Source organism: Gekko japonicus, unplaced genomic scaffold (genome assembly GCF_001447785.1).
Source record: "Gekko japonicus isolate JY-2015 unplaced genomic scaffold, Gekko_japonicus_V1.1 scaffold45, whole genome shotgun sequence".
NCBI lineage: Eukaryota > Metazoa > Chordata > Lepidosauria > Squamata > Gekkonidae > Gekko > Gekko japonicus.
Window position 1 is genome coordinate 2,237,844 of NW_015177011.1, and position 24,692 is coordinate 2,262,535.

Sequence of the window (24,692 nt, forward strand, 5' to 3'; positions counted from 1 at the left end):
CAGAAAGAGACAGCTCTTTATCTATGCAGCTCCTAGGATGTAAAGTACCTTGAACTGTACTCAGAGACAAGTGGCAGCGAATGTAGCTATTTATGATATGTTTCCATTGGCTAGCCCGGGGGCCGGATCAGGCCCTTAGAGGGCTTCTATCAGGCCCGCATTGGAACTGGCCATCTCCTGCTTCCAGTTCTGCTGCTGCTGCTGCATCATAGCTTACTTTGCCAGACTCTCTCAATCGCTCAGCCATTTCATGTTTTCCCCTGGGTCCTAGACTCAGAACTCTGAGCATGAGATTTCTGTGGTGAATGTCAATAAATCAAAAGTAAGTTTGCAGCTTACAGATACACACTTGAACAGCATACTCAAGATTGCAACAGTACAGACATTTTAATGCAATAATTCAGAGCAAGAGGTGTCAGTTATCAGATACTGTTAAATAAACAAAATATTGCAAGAGTGCTAATGTTTTAAGCACCTGGAGATTGGCAGCAATTGTTACCCAGGACAAAATGGCTGGTTTGGAGGGTGTAGTCTATGGCATTCTACCTGTCTGAGGTCCCACCCCTCTGCAAACCCCACACTCTCCAGGCTCCACCCCTCAAATCCCCAGGAATTTGTCAGCATGTAGTTGGCAACCCCATCTCCTTCCCAGCTAACCATCAACCTACCATTATCTGCCCCTTTGACTTCAGCTGACATCTGCCCTCCCTTCTGCAGAGCAGTTGTAATTCTGAGTGCTCTCCAGCCCTCACCTGGAGATTGGCAACAATGGTTCCCTATGTGGGACTGACTGGTTTGGAGGGTGGAGTCTATGGCAGTGTACCTGTCTGAGGTCCCACCCCTCCTCAAACCTCACCCTCTTCAGGCTCCATCCCTCAAATCTCCAGGAATTTCCCATCTGGAGTTGGCAACCCTATCAGGACTGGCCCCAATGTGTTTTCTCCCAAAGGCCAAAGTAGGTGACAGGACCAAGCTTAGTTGCCTACCAACAGGCACTGAGGGGAATGTAGGGTTGCCAGCTCTAAGGAGGGAAATACCTGGAGGTTTGGGGGGTGGAGTCTGTAGAGGGCAGCATAACCTGGAGATTGGCAACCCTAGGGGAAAGTCAGCTGCACAGCAGGGGGTTGAAGAGAATGGTTTGATGGCTGCTGGGCCAAGATTGGCAACAATAGTTCCCCAGGAGCCCCATCGTAAATGCACCAAACAATTCCTAAAGATTTTCCAAAACACTACTCTGTCAATAAATTGCACTACTTTGAATCAGCACCAAAGCTTTAAGATCTCTCCAGCTGTCACCTGGAGACTGGCAACAGCTTGTCTGGAGTGTGGGCAGTATGGCATTGTATCTGTCTGAGGTCCCCCTCTTCCTCCTCCTCCTCAGACCCCACCCTCAGCAGGCTTCATCCCTAAAATATCCTGGAGGTTTCCAACCTGGAGTTGGCAACCCTATGTCCTTTCCTGGCTACCATCAGCCAACCTTTATCTGCCTGTCTGTCTTAAGTTTTACACACACCCCCCACAGCCTCTGCCTAGGGAAAGGGCAGCCTTTCCCTGCAGTGGTAACCAAAGCAGCTGACATCATTCTCCTCTCCCCTATGAGGTATGTTATGCAACTGAAAATTCCAACTGCCTTGCGGGGGGGGGAGTTTGAGGTGTGGAATGGAGTAAAGTCCAATCAGCTTCCATATGCAAATGACCTTGGAACGCTGGGCGGGACTGCACAAAGCAGCCAGCCAACCTAGCCAGTGTCTTCTGAGTGGCAGTTCTTCCGGCCTAACACTAAAGGGGCCATATTTAGAACGTTGCAATATAGAACGTTGCTATTCAATTATAATAAGGGAGCGATATCTCCGCTACCTGGCATTACATTTTATGACACACATAGCCCAGCCCAACAAGGTCTCATTTATGTCAGTTCTGGCCATCATAACAAATGAGTTCTACACCCCTGCTCATTGCAGTATTCAGGCTGACACATTTTGAATGAGCTGAAGTATCTGGGCCATCTTCAAGAGCAGCCCAGTGTGGAGTGCATTACAGTAGTCCAGGGGTGGCCAAACTGTGGCTCAGGAGCCACATGCAGCTTTCACACATATTGTGTGGTTCCTGGCAGGGCGGCTGGAGAAGCTTAATATTATTAGTAAACAAATATCATTGGACAACTAAATATCATTATCAATATCTGCTTTTACCACTTTTGTTATTATTTTTGGCAGTCTCATTTAATGTTCATAAAAAGCAAATCTGCATATTCCCCAGTTAAAACTTGTAATATTTGTTCATGTCTCGTGGCTCTCAAACATCTGACATTTTTTCTATGTGGCTCTTACGTTAAGCAAATTTGGCCACCCCTGCAGTAGTCCAATAACAAGATCAAAGAAGCATAGATCAGCATGGCCAGATTGGCTGTCAAAGAAAGGAGAGAGTTGAAGAACCAGGTGGAGGTGATAGAAGGCAGCCTTGGCCACTGCACTAGCCTGCTTTTCCAGCAGCAAGGCAGGGTCCATGAGCTCCCAGGCTCTTAGCCTGTTCTGCAAATTGCAGCTCCACTGGTTTCTCCCATTAGTTCTGTTTGTTGGGGAGAGATGTGTGGCAGACTGCCATGCCCTCTGTCTGTTACTTCACCCACATATGCTTGACACTGGTTTTTCCACTGGCGTGAATGAAAGCAAAAGCCTCAGATAAGCGTAGTGTTTTGGAATGTTTGCAGAAATTATTTAAAATGTATTCATGTATTTTTAAAGTTTTCTTGATTATACTTATTATGTCTAGCTAGATTCCTCTTCTGTTTTGGGGAGGCACATGTTTTCCACCTAATTGGGCTGAAATCCTTCCTGCCAAATTTCAGCCAGATAGGGAAGAAGCATTCAGTTTTTAGAGACAAAATTCTCAAGCATTTGGGATTGCATACAGGAGTCTGCCCTTAAAACAAAATGAGGTATGCTGAAAAGGGTATAGAAACACCCTGAATCCCTCTGTACTCTGTTGATTTCTGCATTTTCCTTTCCTCCCAGTTGATGACTGGTATCAAAGCCTGGCCAGGAGGAAAATGCTTCAAACACATTATCTGGCTGGGATGTGTGAGTTTAGTGTTTCAGGATAGTGAAGTCAAAAGACTCCAGCTATCTCTCCCCCTTGCCCAAGTCTGCAAAGCCTATTACAACAATAGGTAAGGTAACAGTAGGAGGGAACAGTAAAAAGGTTGGTTTCTTCTTATAAATGCTTCTGCTGAAATACTTTGATTATCACAAAGTCACGGAATGCAATGCACTGCTCCAGTGAATCCTGCTGCTTCCTCCCACATAAGATTCTGGCTAATTACAAGAGCAAAACCATTGCTATATTTGACAAGGAGGGGAGTCTTCATTGGTCAGCACATGCAATGGAGGGAAATTAAGCAAGATTATTAATGATTCCTTTAATCACAGTAACAGTGATTTCCCACTCAAATGGTTAGAACAATGGAAGGTTTATTTGCAACTGAGTGATTGGACAGAATATGACCTGCATGTTGTCGCTTATATTTTTGAAACTGCAAGTGACTTATTTTCCCATAAAATGAAAGCTAGAAATCTCACCAACTAACACTTCATTCAGACACTAGGTAGCTTGCCTAGAATGCCACTATAAGTTCATTTCTGACCTTTGTAGTGGAGGGAAATTGGCAACACTGAGGAAAAACCCTACTTCGGATAAGTGACATAGCTAATGTGTTGACACTCAACTGCAATATTAGTGTGTAATACTCTAATTAGAGGAAACTTGGTACGCTACAAGGATGTCTCTCTCTCTCAGAAGTACTAATTAACTGCTCATTATGAAGGCAAAGTGATTGAATACCAAAATATTACTTGTGTTGAGAATGCCAGTATCAACTCTGGTGTATTGAACATTACTGCCAGGGGCAACAAACATTATTAAAGCCACAGAATGAATGAATGGGAAATGTTTCATAGATTTGGAATTGGGAAGAGACAAGGAAGATGGAACAGGCTATCTAATAATGATAATAGATTTTAAAAAAAGCTGCCCTGAGCCTGCCTTGGTGGGGAGGGCGGGGTACAAATGAAATAAATAAATACAAATAGACAGAGATGGGGGGAAAGAGAGTACATCCATTCCTCTTACACAAGGACTCCAGTGGCCATTCAGCAGGCGCAAAAACAGTCTTAAAACTGATAAAAGACTTGTGATACTTTGTTTGTTTGTTAAGCTTCTATACCACCGTTCCCGTAAAATGGGTTCAGAGCAGCGTACAAAAAATTAGCAACAAAATGCCATATTAAGACTTAAAATTACTAAAATACTAGAAACCCATACAATCTAACCACAAATCATAGATACAGAATTTTATCCTTACTCCCTGGGGGGGGGGGATAAGGAAGTGAAGAGAGAGTAAGAGAGACTAACCGCACTTTAATGGCTAACAAATTTAGTTGGCAGAGGTTTTCATACCCCATGAAAGCGTATGTCACAAATACATTCATTAGTCTTTAAGATAGCACAGAATTCTTTGTTCTATTTACTGCAAGTGACTTGACTACCATTTTAGACTTTTCTACATAAGGGAAGACTAACCTTTGGAATCAACAGAAAGTTGTTTCTCAGCTTACAAAACCCACCATAGGTCAACAGTGTCTTTTCTGTAACATTGAAATAAATCAATCAAATAAACTGAAAAAGTTTTCTCGCTTTCTGAAGCAAACAACCCAAACTTTCCAATGCATGTTGCTGGCAAAGTGGAACTAACAGCAGTGGTGCTGCAGAAAAATCTTCACTATTAGTAGCATCTTCCTTGAGTAGAAAGGGCCTTTGATGAAATGTGGCTACTGTTATTCCTCCTTGTTTCTGCTAAGTGCTTTCAGATGTGAACATTTTTCAAATGCTGAAACAGGAGGTAGCCAATTAACAGGAAATGCAGGGATCTGTTGTCTTGCTGTAATGTGATTCAACCCTGGCACAAAGGAAACTGAAGGAGACATATGTGGACCAGAATTTCTGTTTCTCACCATTTGTGTGAATAATATCACAGTGATGATGGTTTCAGTTCTGGTTCTTGGTGCCTTGAAGGGAGACCACGTGGGAAAGAGGCTCTGTATGAGAACAAAATGCAGGATATAAATGTAGTTAAACTAGATCCCCTGATAATCTGCTTTTTGCTTGATATTTTTTATTATTTTAGACCATTCTTATTTAGACAGGATAATAAAAATGCAAATGAGTAACTGCCATAGAGGTTTCTGAAAAGTGGGCTAATGGTGTTTGGGATATGTCATAACTGTTCCCTTCTGGTAACATTTTGGAATGCAACAGATCAATACTCCCTCTAAGCTGTGGAGTTATTGTCATTCAGGTGACGAGAAGAAGGGAAGCATTTTGGAATGCAACAGATCGATACTCCCTCTAAGCTGTGGAGTCTTGTAAGCAAAAATTCTACTTTGTGAGCTGCTGGCATTGAAGTTGTGAGTGAGCGATTTGGCTACTGCATAAATTAGTTTGCTCTGGAGCCATTCTTCCTGAGCTAAGACAAAAATGTGTGATCCAGAGGCTAAAAAACTGTGAGCTAGCTCACGCTAACTCAGCTTAGAGGGAACACTGCAACAGATATACTATTCATTGTTATGTTCTGCTACTGAAAAATACGTTTTTCTTGGTGTATAAAAGAGACTACAGTGGATCTACAAAAAGATGTCTTAGAGCCATGAACGGTACCTAAAAAGACAGCCACAATGATTAAAAGGAGCCTTCTCTAAGAGGAAAGACTAAAACATTGTTTGTTTGTTTGTTTTAGTTTAGAAAAAAGACTGTGGAGGGGGTCCTCTCATCCGTCAGTGGAATGAATTAATGCTTGCTGATGTTTCCAGCTTTTCTCCTAGTGGCAATTTCTGATTTCAGGAAAATTTATTTCTGGGAAAGAGAGGCTGTGTCCCTGGTCACAGCAGAGGATTTGCCACATGAGAGGGACAGATTGGGGGTGCATCAAGTGGGCGTGATCACACCGCAACATCTGGGAATCGGAGCACACACGTCCCCGATTTGTCCCTTCCAGGCAAAATTGCGCATTAAAAAAACCACTAGAAAACACTACTATTTTCCTGAAAATCCTCAGCAGGGGCGGCCGTGGGATCACCAACGTGCCCTTCTCCGGCAGCATCCGAGGCCCCCGGCCAAACTGCGCAGGTGCGCACATGCGCAGCAGGCTGCCTCGCTCACCGATCTGTGGCTTCCCCCTCCCCCTGCAACTGATCGTGCCGGGGAGCAACTGTGCAGCGGCTCGGGGGATCTGTCTTATCCCGCCACCGCGCGTCTCTTTTGATGCGGCTCCAAAAAGCCGCACTACAGCCGCACCTTTTCCCTCAGTGTGACCGGGGCCTGCATTGGAAAGGGAGTGAAATTGCTTCCTCCTGCCTTTGGTGTTACTGCAGAGCTCTACTTACAGGCAAAGATGAGGGGAATGATTTTGCCTCCCTTCCCTTTGCAGTCTCCTGGCTTCTACTTACTCCATGTGGATTCTGAGATTCTGGGAATCAAGTTAGTGTTTGCAGCACTAAAAACATAAGGAGAGTTCTGCTGGATCACAACAGTGGTTCAGTTAGTGCAGAGTCCTGTTTCCTACAATGCCCAAAGCACATAAGGGCAACCAATAGTATTTCCTTTTTATTTATTCATTTAATTTATACCCTGCCCTCCCTGCAAGGGAACGCTCAGGACAGCTTCTTCTTCCCCCTGCAATTTGTATTCAGAATTTGCATCTGAATTTGTATGTTCTGATCAACTCTCACTGGCAAATAGCTATTTTCCCTGAATTTGCCTAATCTCCTTTTAAGCATGTAGAAATCTGTGATAATCACTACACCTTATGGCAGTGAATTATAATTACAGCCCATTGTTCTTTAAAATAAATTAAAGGACCCTTGCACATTGTATAGAAAGCTGGTTGGACTGAAGTTTCAAACTATCCATGCCTTTATGAAACAATACAATAGTTCTCTAGTCTCATTAACAAAATAATATGCATCAGAGATCTGTAAGATCCCATCAACATTTAATTGATCTTATAATTCTCTCTTGGTTTTCCTTAAAACTCCTCAGATATTTTGTATGAGCACAACTGTTCACATTTGTTTTGAGCTTTGATTTAGGCAAAATTTTGATACCAACTCTAATATGTACACTTAATGCTCTCTAAAGTGTTGTGAAGGGAAATCCAAAGCCCATCCAGAAATAGAGGCTAAGACAAAGACAAAACAGTAAACTCTGATTAGGAAAGGCGTTAACACAAAAGACTGGCAGCTCATATGTCTGAAATGTTTCTGATCTCTTATTTACTGCTGCTCCTGCACAGGGCCATGTAGTACTAAACTGAAAACAGTTTGTCTTGTATCAGATATCTAATGCAATTTTTTAATTAAAAGAGCTGAAGAGAAAATTACCTCCTTTGTTCGGATCCTGCGAATTCCTACCAAGTGTGATTGTACCCTCTTTGGCTTTCCAGGATCAGAAAATCAACTCATCCAAAACAGCAATTTGCATCTCCCTTTGAGCAAATGCTCAAATTACTTATTTTAAAAATACGAACACAGGGTGGCAGTGGGAAGAAAACCTATAATCCAGAATGAATGCCTATAAAGTCTCTAATTAACAACCAGTTTTCATCATCATTGGCAAGCTGAAGGTCCCCTTCCCTCTACCCCTTCCCCCTTGATGCCCCTTATACCTCGAACTCCCTTTCAGAATACCTATGCAGTACTTTCTCTGTTTCTTCCTTAAAAACACATCTTTAAGACTTCGATTTAACTTCTTAGGCCTCATCTAGATTAGAGTACTGTAAGGCATTCTACATGGGGCTGCCCTTGAGGACTGTCCAGAAGCCACAGTTGGTACAGAATGCTGTGGCCTGAGTGTTGACCGGAGTGGGTCATAGGGACCTTATCACTCCAGTCTTGTCCCACCTACATTGACTTCCAGTTTGCTTCAGGGCTCAATTCAAGTTGCTGGTATTGAGGCTCAAAGCCCGATACGGCCTGGGACCAACACACTTTAAGTCCCACCTTCTCCCATACGAACTTACCTGCTCACTCCCATCATCCTTGGAGGGTCCTTCTTTGGTTGCCTCTGACATCTGAGGCACAATGTGTGGTGACCCAAGAAAGGACCTTCTCTGTCATGGCACCAAAACTTTGGACTCCCTCCCCAGAGAGATTTGTCTGTTTCCCTCTGTCAGTATTGTTTGCCAGCAGGTGAAGACTTTTTTTCTTTAAATCTGGCATACTTGAAGTAATGGTTATTGGCCTGCCCTCTAGTGCTGTTTGTTCATGTGTTTTAAATTGAATTTTATATTTTAACAGTATTCTAGTGTTTTTATTGGAGCTGCGGTGGCTCAAGTGGTTAAGACGCTGAACTGCGGGCTATGGAAGGTCGGTAGTTCAGCAGTTTGAGACCTGAGTGTGCTGCATGATGGAGTGAGCTCCCATCTCTAGTTCCAGCTCCTGCCAACCTAGCAGTTCGAAAGCAAGAAATTGCAAGTAGATAAATAGGTACCACTTCAGTGGGAAGGTAACAGCGTTCCGTGCGCCTTGATGTTTAGTCTTGCCGGCCACATGACCACGGAAACGTCTTCGGACAGCGCTGGCTCTTCGGCTTTGAAACGGAGATGAGCACCACAACCCTAGAATTGGATTCAACTGGCTTTTGAGCAAGGGAACCTTTACCTTTAATGTTTTTATGTTAGCTGCCTTGTGGACCCTGATTGGATGGAAAGGCAGCATAAAAATGTTTTAAATATATAAATAACTTACTAAAACTAAGCCAAAGTACACTGACAATGAACTGAACAGAGATTTTCCTTGTTACTGTCACTCCATCCCACACCCTTACCTCTCTCTTATGTATGCATACATATAAGGAGAACAGGTGGGGAAGGGGCATAGGGATTGACTTCAGCCTGCATCTTTCTTCATGAACAACATATGCAATGTTCGTATCCACCAACATGCTCTTGCTCTCTCATATATTTAAATTTATTTTTATTTTACTTACATTGTTTATAGTGTGACTTTCTCACTGGACTCAAAGATGGATTACAATACAGTAGGGATGCCAATCCCCAGGTGGGGGCAGGGATCCCCCAATTTCATAGGCTCCTGCCCACTGCCAACCAGCTGGCTGACAGGGGAAAGGCCCACCCCAACAGCAACCACTGGCAGCCATCACTCTCCCTCCCCTCCTGCGAGATTTGAAAGGCCCTCCAGCTGACCGGAGGGAGCATATGGCCTGCCAATCAGCTGGAGGGCCCTTTAAATCATGCAGGAGGGGGAGGGAGGGAGAGGGGTGGCTGCCGACCACATGCCTGAACTCCAAGCAGTGAATCCACTGCTTGGTGTTCAGGTGTGTGTGGCCCCACTTGTAAACAAAAAAATTAAAGGGTCACCTGCATAGCCCCCATTTGCAAAAAACATTTAAAAGGAAGGTTGCCTTTAAATGGTTCTTGCAAGCTGGCATCAACGGCACCTTCCATGGGGCTGAGTCTCTAACGTGATGATGTCACTTATGTATGATGTCATTGCATTGGGGATGTCCCCTACCCCCTCCAAGAACACCCCCCTCAAAGTCCCCTGCCGGCGACGAGGTAGAGCCTGTCAACTCTACGATACAGTCAACAAAATAGGACATACAATAAGCAATGCATTAGGATTGTAGATGTCTGGAACCAACCAGAAATCCAAGAGATAGAACTGAAGCACAGAATAAGTATTATGACACTTTAAGCAGTGTAGAAGTTATATAAAAATTACAGTAAACTATACACAGTAGTATAGACCACAGTCCCTAATCATTTATCCAAGCAAGTTTATGAACCACTGTGTACACTGCCACCCTGTTACCTGCATGGGAAAGCCCTCTGGAATAGTTCAGTTTTGCATAGTTAGCAGAAGGCCAGCAGAGCGGGAGCTTTCCTGACTTCCTCAGGCTGGCCATTCCAGAAGGCGGGAGCCACAGTGGAGAAAGCATGTGTACCTGCAGTTGTTGATTTTGCCCTTTTTGTAGGCTGGCACCTGCATAAGTCCCTGCTGACATGAGCGAAGCTGTCACGGTAGAGCATAGGGGGAGAGACAGTCCTGTAGATAAGAGAACCAAGACCAAAGACCATGAACAGCTTTGCATGCACAGATTTGCATACTAACAATGCACTGGGCATACAGTTGGTGAAAGAGATGGAACAGATAGGGAATCTTCTTATCTCCCCTTCCCCATCCACATATACACACTTGTAAGCATGTATATACATATAGATGTGCACACAAAGATGCATGGTAGCCGGGGAGGGGAAATGTTTTCATCCTCCCTATGCATATACACACCATAGGCTCTGCTCTCACCTTAGGGTTGCCAAATGACCCTGGGGGGCGGGGAATCCCCCTCTTCGGAGCCCCGAGTTCCGCCCTGGCGGAATTGGGGCCCGGGGGGAACCCCGCCCCCGAAGCTGCGTCACCAGAGCTGACGCAGCCACGTTGGGGGCGTGGCTGAGCTCGTCAGGGGGGGGGACCATATGTTTTTCCCCCGACGAGCTCGGCCACGCCCCCACACACACAGCCGGCTCCCAACCAGGACGAAGCCTCGCCCGCCGGTAAGGTTTCAGGATTTGGCAACCCTATCTCACCTCCGCTTGATCTTTCTGTTTCTATCCCCAGTTGACCACACAAAAACTATCCAAATTTATAGGTATTATAATGATTAGCTATTTTGCACTTCCAAATAATAAGCAGTGTAATCCTGTTTTATTTTTGCTTTGCTACTTATTCCGCCATCTTGGTTTTTTCCAAAGAACATCACTGTTCAGCCATGCTCTAATGTGCTCCATTGGGTGGACTAGAGCAATGTAATAAAGCTAATTCTTATAAGCAAGCACTGCAGCATGAAAGGATTTAAAATTATGGATGTTTGATATAGGCAACTATAGTGATATGTTCTGATACCAGGCACCTTTAGATCTGATGGTGTTCAGTTTTTATAAAGCGATTAGAATTGTAGTATAATGGAACAGTCCAGCACAATATAGCTATAATGGAATAGGATTGTAGTCCACTGCAATGAGTCTACTGTAGTAATTATTCTAGGTATCACCTGACTTTCGTTGCATTGTCTTCTACCTTTGTAATTCCACTATGCCTTGCCTAGGCAGTTGTGGTTCACATTGCCTACTAATTCTGTAACCCCAGTCCAATTGCATTGCTCACTGGATATCTTATGCTGTATGAATGCATTGTTTTTAGTCTGCAACCCTGAGTCTCAGCAAGAAAGGACAGGGCTATCAATAAAGTAAGTAAATTAATGAATAACAAATATGATGATACAATATCCATAACCTTTTCATGGCCACCACCCCATAATGGAGAATATGAAACAGATGGAATATTTTTTACAATCTTCTCTGGTTATTGGTTTGAGTATTGGTAAAGAGCATTCTACTGAAATGGCAAAATCTTAATGGGAGCAGTGATGGGGATTGGAATTCATCTAGAGTTTGTCACAATGAAGGGGTTCCATTGGCTTTAGTGGAATGTTTACAACTGTTTTTAGTGGGACTGGAGTTATTGTCTGCAAACACCCTACATTAGAGTGGTGTGCATTTTATCCTGTCTGCCTGTGGGCAACATGGAACTGTACTCAGTCTCACATGATGCCAGTATAATGCTGTACGTATGTTAAGAAACTGTACCGTTTGTAATACCTTTGTTAGTACAAAGCTATGTGAGAATAAAACCTCTCTGTCTCTTTTTAAAAAAACTCATTTCCCATTTGTCAGCTCTTGAATTATCCTCTAACTGCCAACTTCCCCTACTTCTCTAAAGAGCAGAAATTAAGAAAGCTATTTGTTTGTGTGCCTGCCCAGCACTGAGAAGAATATCAAGTAGATTTAGCATCAGCAGGGGAAGCATAAAGTCTTATTATTTTGTGTTCCTGTTAGAGCTATCTTAATATAGATGCTTCTTTGACATCTGGGTGGATATTCATTTGTTTGCTCAGCCTATTTGTTTTTTTAAATTAACATTTATAAAATGAAGGTTATTTCCTACTGCATTACTAATATTTAATTAGATGACATTATAGTAAACTGGTTATCATAACCCTGCTAGGTCTTCTTTGGGGGGAGTCATATAGGTGCTAAAACAGTACCGGCTGTTGCTGTTTCTAGTTGGCCGTCTTGAACAGCACTCTAGAAGAGGGACTGGCTGTCTAAGGTTGCAGTCCTTAGGACTGTTTCCCAGGAGTAACATGGGACTGATTTCTGAGTAGTTTTAGGACTGTTTCCTAAAACAACAACAGATCGGAGGGACTTCTTCATCTCAGTCCATTACGGTCCTTCCACCCCACTGCCCCCCCCCCCGCCCTTCCGCAGTAGCAGGGTCTGGTAAGGGAACTGATGGACTGATATTACAGTCAGGTGACAGGATAGAGATCTGAGAAACAGCATGAAAGGGAGTGAATAAGGACAGCATCAGTGAAGCATGTCTGGTGGATTAGCAAAGGCCTGAACCATACATACAGCTTCTCTGTAGTTAGGCTTCATATTGCAGGGGTGACAATGTAAGAATCAATCACAAATGCCACCTGAATCTTTCCCACTCTGCCATGGATACTTGCTGAGCAGGGCTTTTTTTGTAGAAAAAGCCCAGCAGGAACTCATTAGCATAATAGGCCACACCCAACAACAGAAACTCATTAGCATATCCAGCCACACCCATGAGAGCATAGCTCATTAGCATATTAGGCCACCCCCCCATGTTACCAGAAGTATAGTCATCCAGCCACACCCACCTTTTGCTACTTATTCTGTTTACCTTGTTTGTTGTCAAAACCTAGGGCTTTTTTTGTAGCAGGAACTCCTTTGCATCTTAGGCCACACCCCCAATGTAGCCAATCCTAATGAGTTTCTGCTGTTGGGTGTGGCCTATTATGCTAATGAGTTCCTGCTGGGCGTGGCCAACTCAGGAGCCAGCCGGAACTCCGTTCCTGTGCGTTCCTGCCCCAAAATAGCCCTGTTGCTGGGTAACTTTGAGCCAGTCCCCCCCCCTCAGCCTAACCTACCTCCTAGGGTTGCTGTCAGGGTAAAATGGAGGAGAGGAGAAGGATGTAAGCCACTTCCGGTCCCTTTTGAGGAGAAAGGCACGGTGTAAAAGAAGTAAAATAAAACAAATGGTTCTCTGACAGCAACTATGCACTCTGGTCGTAGATTAATCTGACCTAAGAGTCTGGGCTCAGAGGTATAATGGGACTGAGTAAATGAGTGACGCTATGAGAGGTGGATTGGTGAAAAGAGTCAGTTTGGCAAGGCTTTGGGCTGAGTGAGGAGCTGTTGTTTCTACTTAACACATGAGTCACTTTTCTATTAATTATTCAAAGCCTTGTAAAACAGAAAAATATGTAAAAACAACAATTGGGTTTAACAATAACAGGCACGGCCATGTGCCCAATGCCTCAAAGTTCTTTAGAATACAGTAGTGTTGATTATATCAGAACCTCAAACGAATGTTTCCATTATGTCCATTCAAATGCAAATCAGAATGCATTCGGCTTACTCGCTATTTTAAAAATGAGTAGAACAGTATTATAAAGGTTTCTGTCTTAACCCCACATGCACATTCCACCATCTGCTGCCACCACATACCCCCTACCCTCCTCTGTGCAAACCTATTAGTGGTGTACTGGTGCTTGGAAAGTTGGCACAGAGCCAGTTAACTCCCCCAGCCTGTTCTGCCTCATTTGGGAAGTGTACAAGGCTTCTTGCTGAGGACTGTGTTCAGGGAAGCTGGCAGGAGCCCAGTTGCTTTCTGAGAACCTTCTGATAGTTGTATGCTCCCACTGGAACATCATGACTGGCAGGCTAGAGGTGAGCAGATTTTTATTTGAATGCACATTGACCAATGTTAGTTTCTTCCCACCACCCTGGCATTGACCGTGAGTGTGTATAGGAGGTAGAGTTGATGAACAGCTAGTTCCCCAAGTCAAGAACACCAGTTTTGCAATAGTGGTTGTATTACGTTGTTTTGAGAGCTGAACTGAACATTCACCTCTTCCAAGCAGTCTTAAAACCCACTTTGAACCAAAATTCAGCCATATGAGATATTGCAGTCATACGAGCAGTAACCATGGAGTACAAAGGATTTCACCTCCAACTCAGGTTTGCAACTTGCTAATCTTTAGTGTGATGTTTCTTCTTTACAGATTGTATTTCGGAAGATCAGTGATGTCAAACGGGAAGAAGAAGAACGGATGAAAAGGAAGAATGAGGCACCTTTAGTTCTGCCACCGGACCACCCTGTCCGTCGGCTTTTTCAAAGATTTAGACAGCAGAAGGAAGCCCGGTTAGCAGCAGAAAGAGGCAGAGATGATCTAGATGTGGAAAAAGGCAACGTTTTGGGAGATCATCCGTCACGCACCATTGTAAAAGCTAGCATTGTAACTGTCAGGGAGAGTCCTGCAACACCCATCGCCTATCAGTCTGCTTCTACATCCGGTGTGTCTGACCAAGCCAAACTACAAGCCCCTCCCTCAGACTATGCAGGTACCAAAGTGACAGGGGATCTTCCAAAGCGCAAAGGTTGGACCAAATTCAAAGATGCCTGTGGAAAGGGAGAAGACTGGAACAAAGTCTCCAAAGCAGAATCCATGGAAACGTTACCAGAGAGAACAAGAGCAGCAGGAGAAGCCACTCTGAAGAAGACAGACTCTTGTGACAGTGGCATCACAAAAAGCGACCTGCGCTTGGACAATGTTGGGGAGACGCGGAGTCCTCAGGACCGAAGTCCTGTCCTGGCAGAGGTCAAACACACTTTCTACCCCATTCCTGAACAGACTCTTCAGGCAACTATGCTCGAAGTGAAGCATGAGCTGAAAGAGGACATCAAAGCTTTAAACACAAAAATGACCAATATAGAAAAACAGCTTACTGAGATACTAAGGATATTGGCCTCTAGAAGAAGCTCTCAGTCACCACAGGAGTTGTATGAAATATCAAGACCTCAGTCTCCAGAATCAGAAAAAGACATTTTCGGAGCAAGCTGAGGAGTTTCTTTAAAACAAGAGCAAACCGAATATCCCCCACAAACACAAACACCACTTAACATTTTTTAAAAACAAAACATTTAGTCTTTTCTTGATGACAGCCACTGAGGGGCCAGCCTGTTAAGCATGTCCTCTCTGTCTCTAAACAGTACAGTAACAGGAATTGCAACCTCATGTCAAGATGGCAGCTGATTCTGAAGTCTTTTTGACAGCAAGGGTATAGTTTATAATGTTTTTCCTACTTCTTCATTAGAGCATCCTTTTCCACTCAAAATGATTGCTTGTTTTTTTAAGAGAAAACATTATTAGAAAAATGATACTCACATGTTATCCCAAGCCCATATACTTATTTGTAGAAATGCTTTTTTGAGAGATTGCAGCAAATGAATGTATCTCCCTGCTTATAAGGCAGTATCTGATGTGAGGGCTCCAAATAAAGACCTAAATTGCGACATCTTTCTCCCTCCCTTTTTTAATGGGTGGAAGAATTGTATGGATCGGACCCTTGCATGAACATATAGATCCCTTATGCCTGATATTGCCTTATATGTTGGGAGTCAGTGTGTCCACCATAGGCGTAATCTTCGTGGGGGCGGTGGGGTGTCAGCCCCCGCCGAAATTTTCAGGAAGGTGCTCAGCCTCCCCCGGGAGCCACCCTTGCTCCTAGCAAAGCAATGCCTCTGGCCCAGCCCCAGCCTCCCCCGGGAAATTGGAAAGTCTACACCCTTGGTGTCCACTAGAAAAAGAGGATACATGGCTCAGGTAATGCCTTGCTAGCAAGTTCTTCACAGACTTTGGACTTTACCCAGTGTCTTTATGTATGCAACATTGTCTGGCAAACTGTCCCACTTTCCTGTCTTACTAGCCTTTACACATCATGTAGAATGTAACCACTTCTTATCACACTGCAGTTATAATGAGATGGTCTGAGAAGGGTAGCCAGAGCTTATAGAGTTTTCATATCAAAGTACACACTATTTAATTCCACATATCATTCAGAGAGGGTGTTAACTACTAGTACTGGCGAGAGCGGCATCAGTCTTGCTGATAATATCTGGTTGTAATTAAATGCAAAGCAATTGGGGAGAGAGGCTCAGTTACTGAAAATATTAGAATTTCTAGGGACAGGGATCTTCCACATTCCCCTATTACTGTCAAGAAAGCCCTCTTCCCTCAACTAGATAGTAGTAATATTTTGTATGCACCTTACAAAATATGTTCACTTAGCCTTTGAGTTTCCTTGAACAATATAAACACCAAAGGATGTTATACATTGACATTAATGACGCATTATGGCACACAAACCATTGCGGTGGTATTTTTTTCATTGTAATGGGCCCCAATACCTCATGACAATGTATTCTGGCATCATTCAGTCTCTCTTCTATATCGTAAAATGTGTCACAACTCTATTTAGAACACCCCGTAACACCCTTACATCTTACCGTTGTTGCTAGTGACCCCTGGTTCTCCTAAGATGTTCCTTATGTAACTTGGCGCTCAGGTTGACTTTTTTACGACTAGATTGTGAATATGCAAAAATAGTAAATCAGTTGGGTTAGTTGTGCAAGGGATGGATAACTGAGCTGTACCATTTTCACTGAACCACAGCAATCCCATGCATCACATGCGTGAATCAAAACATGCAGTGTGCATTACAGACAGCTGTTATCACTGCATTAGGAACAAAGTCAGTGTTCAGGTGAAAGACACAAAAGTGTGGAAATGGTGCCCACTGGGAGTCCATCTCATAGCAGTTAGTAGTACAGACCCATTCTTAGAGAAGTCCTTTTAAAGAAATATACCATGTCCAACATCTGATAGTAGTAGAGCTTGTTGGAGCAGGTTACTTTAAATATGTGCTCAGCATATTATGCCAAGCCACTTTGCCATAAACTACTACTGAGGCTTTCAGGACCAATTGTACAATATTATGCACATATTCTAATTTTTACATCAGACCAGAGTTTGCAAACCCGATTCAAATCCTGTTTCCATTTCTGCATTAAGACATGAAGCCCAGCTTCTCTTTACCATGATTAGCATTGGTGCAAATATAGTTTTAAACCATGGTTACTACAAACTGAGAAATGTGAGGAATTCACATGGGAGAGGATGAGGTGGAGGGAGTGGTATTCACAAGGCTGGCTTCCAATTTGCAAACTGTGGCTTACACTGACCCAGCAGTTCAATGCTAGAGCTTATACATGGGAAATTACTCCATGTCACCCTGTTTGAAGAAAATGCTGCAAAGAGTTGGATCCAAAGTAATACGTTGAATACTTTTCACTGCTTCTACTTTGAGGCAGGGGCAGAGCTGTTCACCATTTACACATTGACAGTATAGACTACTCCTTCCAAAAGATGTGGACCCGATCTCAAGAACGATGCACTTAATGCCAAGTGCCCTGGATTCCCCTCTTTCTGAAAGCAGCACTCTCTGTGCCACTCAGCATGCTGTCAACCCCATGGAAGCTTCACAAACATCCTCCAGGGTAAAGTACGGAGTCGCTTCTGGGGAGTAACAGTGCAGAGCCCTGCTGGAGCTCTGTGTCTCCTGTCCAGTGATCTTTGCATAAGGCTTTGATTGCCATTAAACCACAGGGAGGCAGAGAGAGTCACGTCTGATTTTGCTCTCACCTTCATAATTATTAGGAACAAAAATAGAAAGTGTTTCCAATAATATACGGCACATAAAGCTCAGCAGTTTGTAACTCTGCTGCAGTCCTGGGAAGTAGCTTTGAAAAATATGTGTTCCATAAAACTAATCTATCGAATAAAGAAGCAGTCTTGCACAGATAGCAGTGCCATTTAGCTTTATTTGTTTTGCCTGGAATTTATAATTTCTGTTAATGCATACATTCCAGGGCTGCTACATTTCAACTTTATGCAGAATTAGACTGGTCTAATACCATTGATTTCAATAGGTTGAAACAAGACTAACTTTGCATTTGATTGCACTATTAGTTGATTAATCAGATAGATTGATTTTTTAATACAAAAGTGCTTCCAATTAATTGGGCAGCTATTTAAAAAACACACAGAGTTATTTGTGATTCTTTTAAAAATGATGGAAGGTCTGATCTTAGAACAGACATTCTTCTTTCTCTCACAGAACTTGATGCAGCACATTTTTAAGCTCCCCCCCCAAAAAACTGTTCCTTATTTAATCAGTTAAGATAAATATGAATAATTGACTAAGATATATTCAGTTGGTTATTACACCAAATAATTATCCTGAGGTTAAGTACTAGTCAAAATTAAAGAAGTTTATCTGAATAAGCAGAGCACCATTTTATTTGTATGATGCTTGGACTTCATGCATCACAAAATATAAGGAACAGCAGCTACAAATCCCAAAATTCACCAGTGCTTAAAATGCACCAATAAAATGAACACACTTGGACAGCTGTCTTTTTTAATACAATTTCCAAATAAAATCCTGTAAACATTAGTTACTTTTTTATTTATATAAGTATTTGTACCTCACTTTGCTCTTTGAAGGGACCCAAAACAGCTTATAACAACAACAACAGCAATAACAACAACACTGTGCATAAACTAATAAACCACAAAACAGCAGCACAACCGCAAACCCCATCTTGGGCTGCTCCTGGGCTCATATGTGGCTGGAAGCCACAGGCTAAAAGCCAAAATCTCTTTGACTATTGTCTTTCAACTCACTCCCAAGCAGGCCCGTAGCCAGGATTTTTTAATTCAGGGGGCCTTTAAATAAGTCAGGGGGCACCCCGCACAGACAGCCCCAACACCCCTCCAAGGGAGCGCCACAAATAAAATAAAAAATTGGAAGTCGGGGGGCTTGGGCTGGATGGGAAGTTGGGGGGCCTTGGCAGTAGGTCCGGGGGCCGGGCCCCCAAGAGGCCCCACTGTAGCTACAGGCCCACTCCCAGTGCTTGCACCTCTGGCCATGTCCAATTTGTATAGCTATCTGAACAGGAAAGGGGCAGGGTGCAAACCTCAGCACTTCCATTCTTTCCTTCCCCTGGAATACAGGATCAAAGTTTTATTCCCAGTGAGAGCTCACATCAGTTCGCATAAACATAGGTTACATATAAATCTGCCAACAGCTTTGAGCAATTACCAAGAGAAAATGTTAACTATATTTGAGTTACCATATAAAAATATAAATACAGGAATTCAGTAATTTTCCTAGTTTGACAGGACACCTCTTCTTCAGATATGACTGCTGTAGCCACAGCACTTTAAATAAAAACACCAACCATAGTTACCCAAATACAAACCCATCAATAAACTTTAATCAAAGAAACACAGCTGCAAATCACACCACAGGCAATTAAAGCTTTGGCCAGTGTTTTAATTTTATAAGCAACAACTTCTCTTGGTAGCTGTTAATACTTAGCGGCAGATTTTACATGCAATTTATGGCTGTGTGAATTGATGTGAAACTTTGATGCTATATTAAATATTATAGGACTATTTAGAAATGGTATTAAAGTAGATAAGATTATTAAAAATATGTCCAAGTGTATTCATTACAGTAGTGTAATCTGTGGACTGGTGGACTGGTTTTTGGCATCCATCCATCTAAATGCTGCAACACAAATATGAAACTCTGTAGCAGCGATGAGCAGATGTTTTCCTTCCCTCTGCATTATTGTTTCAAGAGTTCAATATGACTGGCACCACATTCTACCAGATTTCTAGTATGACTTGGAGAATTTGTGAAATTGATTTCAGATTTGGCATGCAGGCAAGTTTGCAACTCTGATGAAAATTTGGTGGAAAAAATCATAGCAAAATTCTTTGTTATGTAGTGATTTAATTAAAGCACACATATGCAGTAGTGTGCATCAGTAATCTGTTTACTGCCACAGGCTGCCACAGGGGCAAACTGCACACAGACAGAACAGAAAACAAAAATGAAAGAATGGGAGATTGCAAATGCATCAGAGGCATTCAAGTGCCAGTGATCTGAATGCCCCAAATGTGGACAGAAAGTCATATAGGGAAGTGCTCTATAAGCACTCCTGTTTTATAAGGGCAAAATGTTATAGCATTTGTTGTAGTGTCAGCTAGATTGGAGACCATCTTAGAGAGCAACAAGATTTTGGGAGTATGAGCTTTTGAGTGTCAAAACCCCTTTTGTCAGATACGTGTTGGAATGGAGATCTTGGAGTCCTTATATCCCAGTCAGAAGGTGGAAGGGGTGTTGCAAAGAAGGAACTCAAGATACAGAGTGTCAGGCTACTGAGTTATATTTAGATTTTTTTAAAAAAAAAGTTTTTCAAACCATGTATCTGATCTGAAATTCTGAAGATCCCAAGAGAGCTTTTTGTCCCAGACTAGATCATTTACCCTTTGCCCCCATCACTTGAGGTAATTAATTATATTCATATCTGAGTCATCAGAAGTTTTTACTCTATGTTCTTTTTCTGCCTAAAAGGCTGAACATCCTTTGGTAAATTAAATACTTATTTGGAGATATGTACTCCCACCCAAGTCAATCCAAACATACTAAAATACATAACAGATTACCTTAAAAGAGAGGAGCCACATTCAGAAATTCTAAAATATTGGCACAGGAAAAGTAAACAGCAGCTAGATAACTGGTTATTAGGGGTAGGAAGAGGTCAGGCTAACCATTGTCATTGGAAGTTTATCTTGACTTGAGCTTATTTGCTTAGAATGTGTTTTATGAACCTTCCTGTCATCAGGCTTAAAGAATCCCATCACTAGCAGAAGCATAGTGTGGTGCTGTGTTAGTGTACAGACTTTGGTATTATTTGTGGACAAAGGGGGTTGTGTCTGTTTTGTGTATTAGCCATTAAGCTGGAAATTGACTTCTAGGCTTGATGGTGGATTCAAGTTTGTAATCGGGGCAAACACTGTAGCATTCCTGAAAAAAAAACATTCCTGCATGCTCCACAACTTGAACCCCAACAAGCCAAACATGCACAAGTATATCTTGTGGCCTGTGTTTGCTTCATCTTGGGACTGCCAGAACAGGATATCTGTCAATGCCATGGTATGCCACAGTACATGGCTGGTGTGTTGGTTAATGTATTGAACTTGTATAAAGGCTCTCAGGGCAAATGGGAAGCAACAGTTTTGTCAGGGAGCACCAAGTGCTAAATCTGGACAAAATTTTCTTCTCCATCCCGCATGGCTAAAAATGTCCCTCATGAGACAGAACCCCAGGGTTAACTCATCGTTTCAGACTACAGCTTTGAAGACCATTTTTGTCAGACAGACTACTTGTTATGTGGGAGATCCATGATCCTTAGCTTTTGAAAAGAGCCATAGGAAACCATAGACTGAGGTTGTAGTGCTGAGGGAGTGGTTTAACTCTTGGTCACCTCACCTCTCATTTTCACCCCCTGAGCTGCTGTTAGCCAACAACCTGGAGGGGGGAAATGTCCTGTCCCTTTAACAGAGGATTAATCTTTGATAAGGGACAGCTGAAGGTGTTTGTGGCACAGAGGTGCTGGTAAATAAAGTCTCATTAAGCCTGAGGGCCATTTGAGAGGTGTTCAGTTTTTTTCTGTTCTTTTGTCTACAGTCTAATGCTGTTTGTGCTTCCACTGATCTTTTAAATAACCCCAAGCCATCTACTCAGGGAACCAGAAAGCACCTCATAACTATGTAAAGGTACCAGTTTAGGCCATCCATTGGCCCAGATACCTAGTTTTCATTTTAGCAAAAACTTTTAATGTACACATGTGAAGCAAAATGGGCAGGCAGTATTTTGCCCAGTAACCTAGTGAGAAAGATGTCTGCTCCTGCCTTTTATTATTCTAGCCAATGAGGGAGTCACAGCGGTGACTGACGTGATTACTTCATTTCTACTTTTGCTGTTGTTTGAGAAGGAAACATGAGCAAATGGCTAGGGGAAAGGATGCTTTCTTTGATTCTCCCTCAGCTTCTTCTTGAAGTTGCCAGGAGCAGAATCAAAACAACTGATAGACCATGCAACAATGCATAATTTGCATAACTAGAAACAGATTTGCATAAAATGCAGAAAACAGACTGGCCAAGTACTATGGGCATTTAAAAAGCTGTCTGTAAAGGAAGCTATCAGTAATACAGGGATAGAAGAGAAGTTAGAGGAAAACTTAGTAAAGCATTTTAGGTCTAAATGCACCCTTTGATATAAGCTCTGTAAAGAATTCTGCTTTTTTCATTAACGAGCCATTTATAAATACTTAACAGCACTGGCCCCATTGTGGCAATTCAACAGCTTCTGGAATAATCTTAGTGGAAACACACTCAGCTGTTTATATTTACTGTGAATTGGTAAATTAGCTTTTGAACTGATTATGGAGGTTTTCAGACAAAGTAAATTCAAACTCTTTCAAATTGCAAGTTTTAAAACTCAAGTTAACAGAAGTGATATAAATTCTTGTCAAGCTTGCACAATTTAACCCCCCCCTGTTCTTCAGATACATATATTTCCATCTGAGATTACATGTGCAATATTAAAAACACCCTTCTCACTTTAAATTTCATTTACAGCGCTGTCCTGATTTTCCAGAGAACATCCAGTTTAACAGCTAAGAAGGTGATGTTCTACTTCTACAGTTCTTCACTGTAATGAATCGAAAGAGCTATTTGCTGTGAACGTTCTGGTGATTTTTGTTTCCTTGTTTCAACTCAGCGTTGATGTTTGTGTGGAACCATTTTAAATATGATTTTTGTCTATTTGTTGACAAATGACTGTATGTGATTATGCAGCCACACAACACGCAAACATATGTATGTCTTAGTTCAGTCTATGATTGGTGTATTGAATGATCAACAGCATATCCTTCACTTGGTAATCAAAGTATCAAAAAGTAATGATAGTCTTCCCCCGTTGTATTAAGTCGGTCCATTTTTTTTGGTCATACTTAATATTTCTATTGTAAACTTTGATTGGGTTGTAACTGCACAGCTAGGATAACAAATATTGGAACAACCAAATATCATACACAAATGTCACAGAGACATGTTATAAATCATTTAGTACAAATAGCTCATATTTAACCATTGAGGAATACAAATATAGCCACATAAGGCCAAGACAATGAGCTCTGCATAGGTTTAAATGTCAGTGCATGATACAGTTGTGCCCCACAGGACCAGACAGCATCTTGTTCCTTCTGGCCACACCAATACTCCAGTCCTAGCAAAGACCCACATGTGGGCACAGGCTTCTGGAGGCACAGCTGGTCAGATAGATATACATCCTTTGCATTATGCTACTCACTCAGTTCCCATTGAATTAGCTAGATGCACCTTTTGATGCAGATGGGAATGTGCATGCTCATCTGGGACCACTGGTTGCATGTGACTACAGCTGGATCAGGGCTGTTGATTTTATCATGCTTAGGCTTCTTCCTTTTGACATCTGTATTTAAAATATCCTTCTGGCTAGCCAGCACAAGTCTTGTACCAAGGACTGAAGGAGGAAAGCTCTGTCTTTGTGTGCATGCACACACAACAGGGTAAGGGACTTATCCAAGGGGAGGGACTTATCCAAGGGTTTGCTGTGCTGCGTGCTGGAGGGTGTGCCTGCTTGCATCCTCAGTCACCTTGAGTTGCTTGTTCTTGCAAAGACAGAACTGAAGGTTTGGATGCCTCCAGTATTGCTTGCATCCTCAGTCACATTGAGTTGCTTGTTCTTGCAAAGACAGGGTAACAGAACTGAAGGTTTGGATGCCTCCAGTACTGCACTCTCCGATTCAGTGACTGGTCAGACAACAGGTGTGCAGAATTGAAAGCTTCAAAGGATTGTAGTGGTGTGTGTTCATGAACACCCTCCTAATGCTGCAGATACCTCCTGTAAGAGCAGAAGTCTAGTCATCTCCTGCTTCTTCCTGGAGCCCTTTGCTGCTCATGGTTCTTTAATGTGGCACAAGCAATGGTGTCCGATAGGGATCTGAAGGGGCAGTGCTGATGTGTGCAGTGCTTCCGTTGTCCTGGCAAAATGCCAAAGGAGACTGCGTGCTCTTTCACACTGCAGAGTTAAAATACTTACCTTGGACAGCTCAAATCATCTACTGCAATTGATGATGTTAATGCTTCACAGGGTAAGTGAAAGAGAAACAGAAGACTGAAGGATGTGGAGGAGCTGGTGGCTGCCTCTTATTCCTCCTGGAAAGGATAATCTGGGGCTTGTTATGTAACCAAACTGTATTTCTCTCCAGCATCCCTTCCATTCTGAAGCATGCCCGGGGCAAACAGGAGCTTTAGGGGCTTTGTTTTGCAAGCCATTCTGGGGCATAGATGCTGGGCCAGTTTGGTGTAGTGGTTAAGTGTGCGGACTCTAATCTGGGAGATCCGGGTTTGATTCCCCACTCCTCCACTTGCACCTGCTGATGTGACCTTGGGTCAGTCACAAGCTCTGGCACAGCTGTCCTTGAAAAAGAGCAGTTTCTGTCAGAGTTCTCTCAGCCCCACCCACCTCACAGGGTGTCTGTTGTGGGGAGGGGAAGGGAAAGGAGTTTGTAAGCCGCTCTGAGACTCCAAGTGAAGGGCGGGGTATAAATCCAATCTCTTCTTCTTCTCTTCTTCTATATTGAAGGAGGCTGGACTATGCCAGAACCCCATTGGCATTTAGACACCTTCCTGGTTCTTAAGTTTGCTACAAGCCATCGTAATGCGCA

At 42.8% G+C, this 24,692-nt stretch overlaps 1 protein-coding gene across 1 annotated transcript in view; it reads left to right on the forward strand.

Moving 5' to 3' along the window:
- The window catches only part of KCNH1 (potassium channel, voltage gated eag related subfamily H, member 1), a 359,758-nt gene extending 344,692 nt beyond the window's left edge, over positions 1-15,066 (forward strand). The window contains exon 12 of the mRNA XM_015427609.1: positions 14,227-15,066. Within this exon, the coding sequence (XP_015283095.1) occupies positions 14,227-15,066 (840 nt within the window). The remainder of the gene's footprint in view (positions 1-14,226) is intronic.
- The last annotated feature ends 9,626 nt before the right edge of the window (positions 15,067-24,692 follow it).